Source organism: Rhinopithecus bieti, unplaced genomic scaffold (genome assembly GCF_001698545.2).
Source record: "Rhinopithecus bieti isolate Rb0 unplaced genomic scaffold, ASM169854v2 scaffold_3764, whole genome shotgun sequence".
NCBI lineage: Eukaryota > Metazoa > Chordata > Mammalia > Primates > Cercopithecidae > Rhinopithecus > Rhinopithecus bieti.
Genome location: NW_016804367.1, coordinates 946,539 through 960,783, shown reverse-complemented (window position 1 = coordinate 960,783; position 14,245 = coordinate 946,539). Strand labels below are relative to the sequence as shown.

The 14,245-nt window shown below is 35.5% G+C and overlaps 1 protein-coding gene across 1 annotated transcript in view; it reads right to left on the bottom strand.

Annotated features, from left to right (window-relative positions):
* Positions 1 to 2,517: 2,517 nt before the first annotated feature.
* The window catches only part of LOC108526689 (spermatogenesis-associated protein 6-like), a 65,294-nt gene continuing 53,566 nt past the window's right edge, over positions 2,518 to 14,245 (bottom strand). The window contains exon 4 of the mRNA XM_017867526.1: positions 2,518 to 2,585. Coding sequence (XP_017723015.1) covers positions 2,554 to 2,585 — 32 coding nt within the window. The 3' untranslated portion in view covers positions 2,518 to 2,553. The remainder of the gene's footprint in view (positions 2,586 to 14,245) is intronic.

Genomic DNA, 14,245 nt, shown 5'->3' with positions numbered 1-14,245 from the left:
AACTAAGACGGGAAAATCAGAAGCACCGGTGAAGGTCACAATTTAGGGGCATAGGCTCACCAAAAGACTGTGACCTGATCATACGACTGTAGAACACCTCCCTCTCCTCACACCTTACCGATACATTACTAAAAGCTCTTTACCACAGTTTCATTCACTCAGCATAGCTTTCAGCAAATAAGTGCATACTACGTACAAATACTTACATAAGGCATACTAAACAGCAAAAAAAAAAAAAAAAAAAACCAGTTTTTTGAAGAGACTGAACAAGCATCAGACCCAGAGTCAGATATGGCAGGAATGTTGGAATTACTATATCATGAATTTTGAAAAACTATAACACGCCATGGGATCTAATGGAAAAAGGAAACAGCATGCAAGAACAGCTGGATAACATAAGCAGAAAGAGACGGAAATTCTAAGAAAAAAACTGCCAACCTAAATAAACAGCAAGAGGCTCTTTAAAGAAAATAATGTTTATTCAGGAATAGGGCATTGAAATGGGAATACAGGTGCCATAGTAAACTATGTGTGCATCCAGGGAGGCAAAGGCAGACAAAGGGTTTTAAAGGGAATGTGAGGAAAACTACATAATTGTTTTGAAATGATTAGTCTTGGCTACAAGTATCAATAACAAGGGTGATGACAGTCCAAGGTTGGACAGGAAGTTGCTGGGCAGATGTGCTCACGCAAGTATTTTTTGGGTTAGGTTGCGATGGCCTTTGTGCAAGACTTAGATTTTTGTAGAGTCTTTTATGATAGTTTTGTTATCAGGCATACAAGTGTAACAATCCTCCCCTCATAGTCTTTCCCCATTCTATTTGTCAGGGGTTTTTTTTGATGTTTTTTGTCTTTGTTTTTAACACAGATGACTTGATTTTGATTCTGACAACTTTCACAAATAAAAAAGAAATACTATAGATTGAAAACACTGTAATGGAAATGAAGAATGCCTTTGATGAACTCACTATTAGATGGGACATGGCTGAAGAAAGAATCTTAAAGCTTAAAGATACCACAACAAAACTTCCAAAACTAAAAGCAAACAGAAAAAAAAAGACTGAAAAAAAAAAACACAACAAAAATATCCAAGACCTCTGAGATGACAACAAAAGGTATAAATACACATGATGAGAATATCAGAAAGAGAAGAACTGGGGAAAAAACAACAACAAAAAAACAAACAAACAAAAAAAACCCACAAAAGTGCCTGAAGCAATAATGACAACAAATTTCCTTAAATTAGTGTCAGATGCCAAACCAAAATACAGGAAGGTCAAGGAACAGCAAGCAGAATAAATGCCCCCCCCAAATTATCCCTAGGCATATCATATTCAAACTTCAGAAAATCAAAGACAAAAGAAAACTCTTGCGCCAGGCACGGTGGCTCACACCTGTAATCCCAGCACTTTGGGAGTCTGAGGAATGTGGATTGCTTGAGCTCAGGAGTTCAAAACCAGCCTGGGCGACACAGCGAAACTCTGTCTCTACAGAAAATACAAAAATTAGCAGAGCATGGTGGCACACACCTCTAGTCCCAGCTACTCGGGAGGCTGAGGTAGGAGGATCACTTGAGCCAGGGAGGTGGAGGTGGCAGTGAACCAAAATCATACCCCCGCACTCCAGCCTGCGGAAGTGAAGGAGCGAGACTATCTAAAAAAAAAAAGAAAAGAAAAGAAAAGAAAACAAAATTGAAAAGAAATAAAAAATCCTGAAAGAAGCCAAAGGGAAAAAATACTGAACCTATAGAAAAGCAAAGATAAGAAATACCTCTGACTTGTCCTCAGAAATCATTCAAGCAAGAAGAGAGTAGAGTGAAATATCCATATATATACATAAAAGGATATGATATATGAGATTTGCTTCAAAATAATGATGTATGAAAAAAATCAAATTCCTACAAAAAGAAAAACATTTACATAACATAGGAAAAAGTGAATACTCACATATGTATGTGTGCGTGTGTGTATATTTATGTATGCGTATACATGTACACACATACAAATACACACAAATACATACATTTTATTTAAAATCTTACAACAAATAAAACAGTAAGCCAGATGACTGCACTGGTGAATTTATTTTCAAAATGCCAATGATGTGCATACTCTTAGGAAACAGTAAAAGAAATAATCCTTTTCAACTTATTAATAAGCCCTGCAAAATCTTGATACTAAAACCCAACAAGGACCTTACAAGAAAAGAAAAAGGACAGGCAATCAATTTCATGAACAGAGATGCAAAAATCCTAAACAAAATATTATCAACTCAAATCCACTAATATACAAATATGGTTTAATATTCAAAAATAATGCAGCATAATTTACCACATGAACAGAATAAAAGAGAAAAAGAAAAGGTGTTTCATAAAATTTAACCACCATTTATGCTTTTAAAAAATCTCAGCAAACCAAGACTAGAAGGGACCTTTTTTAATGTGATAAAGGCTTTCTACCAAAAACCTACAGCAAACATTATACCAAGTGGTGAAAGCTGAAACTTTCTCTCTGAGATCAAGAATAAGACACACACTTCATTCACGGCTGTCATTTACTTCAACATTTTACTGGAGTTCTGAGCCACTGGAATAAAGCAATAAATAAATTAAAAGGTTTAACAGTAAGAAAAGAGAAACTATGATGTTTGTTATTTAAAGACAATGCAAACACAAAATGTCCAAAGTAATTTAAAGACACATTTCTTTTAAATTAATGTATATACCAAAGTTGCTAAAACAAAGATAATATGCCAAAGTCAAATGTATTTTTATGTAACAGCAATAATTAGAAACAACTTTATAATCTGTTTTTTAAATGTGAAATACCTAGAACAATACTGAATGAAAGATGCTTAGACTGCTAAACAGAAAAGTATCTACATTATCATGTATAATTAAAGAAGTTGAAAATTAACAGAAAAAAATATATATTTCAGAGACATCAACCAATCACAATGTATGGAACTTAGATATCTGAGTCTCAATTCAAACACAAGACTATTTTAACAATTATAAAACAGGGAGGCTGGATGAGGTGGCTCACACCTATAATCCCAGCACTTTGGGAGGCTGAGGTGGGCAGATCACAAGATTAAGAGTTTGAGACCAGCCTGGCCAATATGGTGAAACCCCGTCTCTACTAAAAATACAAAAAAAAAAAATAGCCAGGCTTGGTGGTGCATGCCTGTAATCCCAGCTACTTGGGAGGCTGAAGCAGGAGAACTGCTTGAACATGGGAAGTGGAGGTTGCAGTGACCTGAGATCTCAACACTGCACTCCAGCCTGGGCGACAGACAGACTGAGACTCCATCTCAAAAACAAAAAACAAAACAAAACAAAAACCAGAGAAATGTAAACTGGGTGGATATTTGATAAGAAATTGTTCATTTTTAGATGTGATATAGTACTGTTCCTATAGTTTAGATGTCCATATCCACAGATAAAAGGATATGATGTCTGAAGTTTGCTTCAAAATAATCTGAAAACAGGCGATGAAGTAAGAAGATACAGATAAAACAACATTAGCCATGTGTTAATAATTATGGAACTCAGTTTTGAGTACATGGGGGGTTTCATTATTCTCTTTGGTCTACTTTTGTGTATTTATGAGTATTTTTCTAATACAAAGGTTTTTAAAATGTTTTCAATTGCACAAAATTATATGTGTGTGTGTGCTCTAAACATACCACCATGAAAGTTCTCAATACACTGTTTTGTTGTTGCTGTTGTTTTAAAGTTCTTTGCTGATTTTTCCATAAGATTTATTAAAATGTTCAAATTCCTCACTCAAAATGTTAATCACATAAATGTTTAAATTTTCAGAATATCTTCATATTTCCTACCTTTCATACATTGAACAATACTAATTTTATCATTAAAAATTTTTTTAAAGGTTTTACAAAGAGAGAAGTAGAAGCAATAGACTCTTACCATGAAATCAATCATCTCCTTTTAATCTCATGCCACACGGTTTTGTCAACTGTTTACCCTTTCTCATTGCAATCTCGTAAACTCATGGCTACTACCACTTTTTCATTGAAGATCTAACTGGCTAATCTTCGTCTCAAACTTAAGACTTGTCATAATTTTCAGCAACATAAACATCCATGTGAATGATTCATACAATAGTTCTCTGACCTTCTCAAAGCCAGGACACCTATGGAAGGATTCTGATTATATAGTTACATACCTGATTCTTCTTTTACTGCAATTGATGTTCTTTTAAACAAAGGGTCTGTATTTTATGCATTTCTTAATCCTCTATATTCTCTTATAGTAATTGTGTCTGTACAGGTAATTTAAAAATATTTAAACTAATCTTAGTTATTATCATAGGTCACTGGATAAGCAACTTTGCTTAAAAAGACTTTTCTATCACCCCTCAAATAACACAATATATCCTATGAATACATCATGCCTCTTCTAATCTCATTATCAATAAATGGAAGAACAAAAAAGGGAAAATGCTGAAGTGGTACTAATATGAGTTTGGCTTCTATGAAACTTGACTGACCTTACAATAATTATAATGATTAAGCACAAAGCAAAATCCTGTCTTCTAGAAAATATCTGAGCATACGATAAAATTTCATTAGAAATCAAAAGAATTTCTGGGCGTGGTAGCTCACTCCTATAATCCCAGCACTTTGGGAAGCCAAGCTGGGAGGGTCGCTTGAGCCCAGGAGTTCAAGACCAGCCTGGACAACATGGCAAGAACACATCCCTACAAAAAATATATATATATACAAAAAATTAGCTGCCTGGTGGCATGTGCCTGTGGTCCCAGATACTTGGGAGGCTGAGGTAGATCACTTGAGCCCGGGAGGCAGAGGTCACAGTGAGCTGAGACTGCCACTGCACTCCAGCCTAGGCAACAAAACAAAACCTGGAAAAAAGCAAGAAAGCAAGAGAGCTACAGAGGGAGGGAGGGAGGGAGGGAGGGAGGGAGGGAGGAAGGAAGGAAGGAGGGAAGGAAGGAAGGAAGGAAGGAAGGAAGGAAGGAAGGAAGGAAGGAAGAGAGGAGGGGAGCGGGGGAGGGGAAGGGAAGGGGAGGGAGGAAGGAAGGAAAAGGAGAGGGAAGGAAGGGAAGGGGAAGGGAAGGAGAAAGAGAAAAGGGAAGGGAAGAAGAAATCAAATGAGTTAAACATAATCTTAAGATAAGCTCAGTTTCTTAATTTTCCACATATACTAACACTATATTTTCCTGAAGTCAATTACTCTGCAACCTCAACTATTTGAAAACATGATTACAAACTAGAAAATATTTTAAAAACAAAAAACTTACAAGTAATCAAAACAGTAGTGTTTACTACCATTTAAACAGTATCTTCTGTGTGTCAAAACTAAGCTTCTATTAACTTCAAACAAGTCCTTAAAACAACCCTAACAAGGTAAGTACTACCTCTATTTTACAGATAAAAAACAGACTAAAGGCTAATGTTATCAAAGATAACAGTTCCTGAGCTCAGGTATTACTGTATTCAAACCTGTTTTCTTTTCACTAACAACTCTACTAGAACTAGAAAATAGTGATTTACAAAATATATGTGGTATCTGAATGAGGAGTAGAATAAAGAAATAAGACAGTTGCTAGAGAGGGACAAGGATGAAGACAGGAAATATTTCTTTTTAGGGTGGAAAAGTACAACATGTTTATATAGGGTAAGAAAGCAGCGACAAGAAAGACACTAAGGAAATGTGGCTTACAGGACACATCTAATGAACAAGCTCCTAGAGATGGCATGAGGAGATAAAGAAGACACGTAAACAGAGTAACTTTGAACAGAACAGAAAAACTTCATTCTGTAAGACTGGGCAAAGATAAGTACGGGTAAGAATGTAGGTTACTTTTAAGACAGAGTGCAATAAACTTAGGCACATCACTACTATTACCTCAATTTTGGTCAGTGAAATGGGAAGTAATCATCTCTATTGGGTGTTATACCTGATGTAAATGACGAGTTGATGGGTGCTGATGAGTTGATGGGTGCAGCACACCAACATGGTACAAGTATACATATGTAACAAATCTGCACGTTATGCACATGTACCCTCGAACTTAAAGTATAATAAAAAAAAAAAAACCATAAAAAAAAAGAATACTAGAGTTTAAACAAGGGGACACCTGATAAGAAAAATGAATATTTTTAGAATATCAATGATAGAAATTAAAGAGAAAGTTTTCCAAGAAGTAAAAGGAGTCCAAGGTAGTACTGAGAACTAATTTATGATGGTACCGATTTGAAGGTCATGAGAATCTATCAATCTGATACTATGAAGTATATATTTGGTCTTCATCCCCCTCTAAAATACTGTCTTTTTGTATGCCAACGTTGACTGACAGCTTCAGGATGGGGCTGGTCACTGGAAAGACAAGAGCATGATTAGAGTTGGGACTTGCAGCACCCCCCACAAACTCTAGGAGGGGAGAGGAGTGGAGGGTCAAGTTGATCACCAATGGCCAATAGTTTAAACAATCATGCCTATGTCATGATGCCTCTATAAAAACCCAAGAAGACTGTTTCTGAATAGCTAACATGTGGATGTTCCTGGAGGGTGGCTCATCCAGGGAGGGATGGAAGCTCCGTGCCCCTTCTACTAAACTTCATGCTATATATCTCTTCATCTATATTCTTTGTAATAGCCTTTATAATAAACTGGTAAACATAGGTTTAAGCATTCCTCTGAGCTTCGTAAGCTGCTCTAGCAAATTAGTCAAAGAGGGGGTCGTGGAAACCCCAACTTCAAGCCAGTCAGGAGGAAGTTCCAGCCTGGACTTGGGCCTGGTGTCTGTAGGGGCTGCAGGATATGAAGGACTAAACCCCTCAATATGTGGAATCTGACACTATCTCCAAGTAGAAAGGGTCAAAATTAAATTGGAGGATACCCAGTTGGTATCTGCTGAAGAAGTTTATTGCTTGCTTGGTGGTGGGGAGAACCCCTAACACTTTGGTTACAGTCTTCTTCTGTGTTAATGATTGTTGTGGTAAAAGAGAATAGAGAAAAACATGGCTTGATTTTTTCCTAAATAATAAGCAACAACAAACTAATCTAGTATAAGAGCCAGAGAGGCAAGTTGTAGCATTGACCCAGTAATAGACACTTATTAAGAATCTACTACATGTTAGCTTTGATGTGATATTTGATATAATGAAACACATAAAGTAAAATAAGATGAAGAAAGTTTCACAGCAGAATACTATTTAGCCACAAAAAAGAATGAAATCTTATCATTTGCAATAACATGCATAAACCTAGAGGACATTAGGTTAAGCAAAATAAGCAGAACACAGAAAGAAAAAAATGATGCAGTATCTCACTCATAGGTGAAATCTAATAAAACACTATGATATAATAGAAGTAGAGAGCAGAATAGTAGTAACCAGAGGTTGGGTAGGTTAAGATGGAGAGGGGATGGGGAAAGATTGATGGATGAGTACAAAGTTACAGTTAGATAGGATGAACTAATGCTGATGATCTATTGCACAGTAGGGTGACTATAGTTATCAACAATGTATGGTATATTTCAAAATAGCTAGAAGAGAGGACTCTGAATAGTCTTAGCAAAAAGAAACAATAAATGTTTGAGGTGCTAGATATGCTAATTACCCTAATTTGATCATTACACAATGTATAAATGTATTAAAATTTCATATGATGCCCTATATAGATGCACAATTATGTCAATTAAAAATAAAATAAAACTTGAAAACAAGAAAGTTTCAATGTAACCAACACAAAAGAATAAATCTTTTAAGCAGCCATGTTATATTTGATCTCTATCTTATATGCTCAGGGAAAAAGTCAAGAAATTCCAAGAACCAGTAGTATTATAAGCCACATGTTATCATTATATTGCAAACTAATAGTATTAAGATCATTAAGCCAATCATAAATACATATTTGATACACTGAAAAGACTTAAGACACAATATGAAAGTACAGTAGAATGACTGAATATAAGATAAACATATTTTTGTCACTTTACTATGTAGCAACTCCACCTTCCCTTAAAAAAAGAAAAGAGAAAAAAGAACAAATTGAGTGAAGGATCTTATTCTCAAAAGCAGAAAGAAAAATATAATAGTTAAAAATAAATATAGTCAGAAATGTACAGCAAATATACACATACACATACACACAGTCCCCAAAACATTAGTAGTAACAGGCTAGAAGAAAACAAGCTTAAATAAATCAATATATATCACATTCTGGACAGGAAGAATGGAAATGTAAAAATGGCAATTCTCCCAAAATAAAATTAAAGCTTAAAGAGATTTATCTTAGACCTTCAAAAATGATTCAAAGTTCATCTAGAAAAATAAATACGCAGGAATATGAATGTGTGTATCAAATGGAAAGAATATACATCATAGAAAGCTGTAATGCTTAACTATGCATTATCAGTCCAATAATAGAGATTTGGAATAATGAAACAGGCAGAATGGGGAAAAAGGAGGATGGGAGAGTATAGAGAGAAAGGATAAGAGCAGAAAATATATTAACGAGAAACAGATTTCTGCTTCTATAATGACAATTTACACAAAGCAGACCAATCATTCTAAAAAGGTTAAGAAAATCTGGATTATTTTTAAAAATCTGCCTGTATTCACAGAGAAGCTAATAAAGCAGTGACGAACGACAAAGCCAAGATCTGGGAGAAGGCAAAGCCAGGGAGATGAACCAGACATTGGAGCTGTTTTCTCCCTAAGAGAATCTGCTAATTCTGGAAAAAAGAAATTGAAAGACTGGAAAAGCTGAGCTGCGATTTTTATGGTCTCACAGACTAGAAGCAGAACACGAGTGCAGGGTCTACCAAGAAGAGGAAGTCTTTATAAAGTCTCTTCAATATGGATAGGGCCCCCAAAAGACAGGATCGTAGGAATAAGGATTAACTCAAAGGAACTTGGTCTTTACAAGGACTGAAATCCATCTTCAAATCATCTCAATGCATGACATTGGATTGATATCATCAAGGATTGCTAGTACTACTAGCAACCTACTATAAACAAATAAAAAGCAAACATAAAGCCTATCTAGAGAAAGAGAACAAGACACTATGCCTTCAACTATTTTTATAATTTTTCACATACAATGTCATATATTCAAAATTAACCATGAATGGTACAGTTAATTTTTGGAAAGTATTCAGCAGTGTCAACTAAAAGTAGGCATACATCTACCCTATGATTCGGAAATTTCACCTGTAAGAATATACCAAAAGAACTAAGTATATCTCTTTACCAAAAGATATTTATAAGAATGCTCGTAGTACTTTTATTCATAATAATACAAAACTTAAAACAATTGTCATCAATAGAAAAATGAATGGCAGTATATTCATATAACGTAATACTAAACAGCATTAAAGAAGAATGAACTACTGAGACATAACAACATAGATAATTCTAACAGACACTAGGTTCAGTTAAAAAATTAAAATAACATATTCCAATAAATACATATTACATGATTTCATTTATATGAAGCCCGAGAATAAAATTAATCAATGCTGATAAAAAGTCAGAAAAGTTGGCCGGGCGTGGTGGCTCACACCTGTAATCCCAGCACTTTGGGAGGCTGAGGCAGGCAGATCACTTGAGGTAAGGAGTTCAAGACCAGCCTGACCAACATGGAGAAACCCCATCTCTGCTAAAAATACAAAATTAACCAGGCATGGTGGTGCATGCCAGTAATCCCAGCTATTCGGGAAGCTGAGGCAAGATAACTGCTTTAACCCAGGAGGCAGAGGTTGCGGTGAGCAGAGATTGGGCCATTGCACCTCAGCTGGGGCAACAAGAGCAAAACTCCGTCTCAAAAAGAAAAAAAAAAAAAAAGTCAGAAAATGACTATCCTGGGGAGAGGTATTGACTGGTAGGGGCGAAACGGAACTTTTAATGTTTTCTTTCTTTTTTTTTTTGAGACGGAGTCTCGCCCTGTCACACAGGCTGGAGTGCAATGGTACAATGTCAGCTCACTGCAACCTCCACCTCCCAAATTCAAGTGATTCTCCTGTCTCAGCCTCCTGAGTAACTGGAATTATAGGCATCTGCCACCACGCCCAGCTAATGTTTGTATTTAGTAGGGATGGGGTTTGCACCATGTTGCCCAGACTGGTCTCAAAATCCTGACCTCAGGTGATCCACCTGCCTCAGCCTTCCAAAGTGCTCGGATTACAGGCATGAGCCACTGCATCCTGCTTTAATTGTTGTTTTAAAATTTTGTAGGTACATACATAGTACATGTATATATTTATGGGGTACATGAAATGTTTTAATACAGGCAGAAATGTAAAATAAGCACATCATGAAGAATGGGGTATCCATCCCCTCAAGCATTTATCCTTTGAGTTACAAACAATCCAATTATACTCTTTATTTTAAAATATATAATTAAGGTATTATTGACTATAGTCACCCGATTGCACTATCAAATAGTAGGTCTTATTCATTCTTTCTATATTTTTTGTATCCATTAACCATACCCACCTCCCCATAAACCTGTTACTATCCGTCCCAGCCTCTGGGAGCCATCATTCTACTCTAACTCCATGAGTTCAACTGATTTGATTTTTAGATCCTACAAATAAGTGAGAACATGTGATGTCTGTCTTTCTGTGCCTGGCTTATTTCACTTAACATAAGTGGAACAGTACCATCCACGTTGTTGCATATGACTGGATCTTATTCTTTTTTACAGTTGAATAATACTCTATTGAGTAAATGTACACTTTATGCATTCATCTGTTGATGGACATTTAGGTCCAAGTCTTAGCTATTGTAAACAGTGCTGCAACAAACGTAGGAATGCAGATATCTTTTTGACATACTGTTTTCCTTTCTTTTGGGTATATACTCAGCAGTGGATTGTTGGATCATATGGCAACTCTATTTTTAGTTTTCTGAACCTCCACACTGTTCTCCACAGTGGTTGTACTCATTTACATTCCCAGAAACAATGTACAAGGGTTCCCTCTTCTCCACATCCCTGCCAGCATTTGTTATTGCCTGTCTTTTGGATAAAAGCCATTTTAACTAGGGTGAAATGATATCACATTGTAGTTTTGATCTGCATTTCTCTGATGATCAATGATGTTGAGCACATTTTCATACGCCAGTTTGCCATTTGTAAGTCTTTTGAAAAATGTATAGTCAATCTTTTGCCCATATTTTGATCAGATTATTAGATATTTTCCTATAGAGTTTTTTGAGCTCCTTATATTCTGGTTATTAATCCCTTGTCAGAGGGGCAGTTTGGAAATATTTTCTCCCATTCTGTGGGCTGTCTCTTCCCTTTGCTGATTGTATCCTTTGCTGTGCAGAAGCTTTTTAACTTGATGTGATCCCAGCTGTCCACATTTGCTTTGGTTACCTGTGCTTGAGGGGTACTGCTCAAGAAGTCTTTGCCCTGACCAATGAATGTACTGGAGACTTTCCCCAATGTTTTCCTGTAGTAGTTTCATAGTTTGACGTCTTAGACTTAAGTCTTCAATGCATTCTGGTTTGATTTTTGTATATGGTGAGAGATAGGGAACCAGTTTCATTCTTTTGCATATAGATACCTAGTTTTTCCAGTACTATTTATTAAAGAGACTATCTTTTCCCCAGTGTATGTTTTTGACACCTGTGTCAAAAATGAGTTCACTGCAGGTGTGTGGATTTGCTTCTGGGTTCTCTGATTCTGTTCCACTGGTCTATGTGTCTGCAGAAGGGAACCTTTTAGATGCTGCAAGTACTTTGTATTTCAGTGAGTAGCAGTTATATGGTTACATACAAATGTCAATAGTCATTGAAGTGTATTCATAAGAGGAGTGTAGTTTGCTTTAGTATACAAAGACTAGCTAAGGCAATACTCAAAATGAAGAATAAGCCTGGAGGGTTTAAACTACCAGACAGCAAAACTTAAGCTACAGTAATTAAGAACGTATAGTATTTATGCAAGGATGGACGAACGGACCCATGAAACAGAACAGAAGCTAGAAAAAAATTCCACATGCCTACACATGCCCTAGCAGGCACTTAATCTATGACAAAATAAACACTGTGAAGCAATGGGAATAAGTCTTTTCAACAAATGGTACTCTGTAATTAGAGATTATATGTGAATAAAACAAACTTTATCCCGACTTTATACTATATATAAAAATTAAATCCTGGTGGACTATAAATCAAAATGTAAAAGGTAAAGAAATAATACTTCTTAAAGATTATGTAGAAGGATGTTTTCATAACTGGTATAGGCAAAGATTTCTTTAAAATTAAAAAAAAACAAGCACTAGGCACAAAGGAAAATATTAATAAATCAAACAACATTAGTTAGTCAGATCATGTTAAAAATAACTTGTTCATCAAAAGAACAAGAATCGCTAATGGATTAAAAATGTAAGCCACACAGTGGGACAAGATACTTGCAACATATAACTGGCAAAGGGCTTGTAATGAGAAAATGTAGGGAATTCCTACAAATTAATAAGAAGATAACAAACACAGTGGACAAATGGGCAAAAGACAGGCACTTTACAAGGAGAAGGAAGAGTGCATCTAAAGGATCTAGAAACATAATCCCTAAACAGCTCATACACACATACTAGGAAGCACAGCAGACCAATTTGAAAAAACGCAGCAGAAACTGGAAAGGGGTTTGCTCATTTCAATAGCAGGTAAGTTCAAAAGTTGTACAATAAAGTCTGAAGATGGAAACTGACCACCCAGGGTTCCTGTGCAGAATGAAACCCAAAACACTAGAAAAAAAACTATAGGGAATAGAATAAAACTTGAGCAGGACAAAACTAAAAATAAAAACATCAGGAAAAAATGGACTAGCAAAAGTGAAATGGAACAGAGACAGAACACCCTAGAAAGCAAGCCACCATACTTTGAACACTACATATAGAAGCTCTTTGAAGTTAAAATGTTGTCCTGAATCAATCTTCCAAGACATAAGAAAAAAAAAATGCTTTTAATTTAAATTCAATTAAAAATGAGCAAAGAAAAGGATCAAGGTCAAATCTTTTACCAAGATCGTGTTTAAATAATAATAAGCACAAGAAGAAAATTCCTACACTGATGGCAGCCAAAAAACATGCAGCAAAATAGAGCAAAATGATAATCTACTGAAAAATCAAGGAAGTAATACAAGATACTGAAGAACTACATTAATCAAAATTAGAAAAACACAGATGTAAGATGACATAAATCAGGAAAAAATTAAAAATAGAGAAAGTCAGTTCAATATTTTTCTCTTACAAGAGATGGGGTCTCACTCTGTCACCCAGGCTGCAATGCAGTAGCATAATCATAGTTCACTGGACCCTCAAACTCCTGGGCTCAAGTGATCCACTGACCTGAGCCTTCTCAGTAGCTGGGACTATAGGGATGTACCACCACATCTGACTAGTTTTTAATATTTTTGTATGTAGAGATGGGGTCTCACTTATTGCCCAGGCTGATCTTCAACTCCCAGCCTCAAGCAATTCTCTAGCCTAAGCTTCTCAAAGTGCTGAGATTATGTCTATGAGCCACCACACTCAATCAGAAGTTATTTCATAATTCAATATGAATTAAAATAAACAGGAAAGGAAATAATACAACAGATATAATGCCTTAAAATAGAAGAAAATGAGAATATACAATCAAAAAGAAACAAAAAAAATTAAATAGCACAGAAAGTAAACACTAAATGGGCAACATGATCGAAAATACTATAATAGTAGCTCCTAATAAAGAAAATTGAGGCAAAAAAAAAAAAGAAAATGAATATTAAATAATACACTTCAGCAAACTTCGCTGAAATGGATACATTACTGCTGTTTTCTATAATAAGCCTTATGGAATACATATATCTAATTTAAAGAAAACAACCTAATTTTACAACCAATTAAAAACGATACAATTTTGATATAAGCAAAAACCAAATGACCTGATGGAGCTGAAAACCATGGCACGAGAACTACGTGACGAATACACAAGCTTTAGTAACAGATTCGACAAACTGGAAGAAAGGGTATCAGTGACTGAAGGTCAAATGAATGAAATGAAGCGATAAGTTTAGAGAAAAAAGAGTAAAAAGAAATGACAAACTCTCCAAGAAATATGTGACTACCTCTGATAAAACAGACTTTAAACCATCAAAGATCAAAAGAGACAAAGAAGGACATTACATAATGGTAAAGGGATCAATTCAACAGGAAGAGCTAACTATCCTAAATATATATGCACCCAATACAGGAGCACCCAGATTCATGAA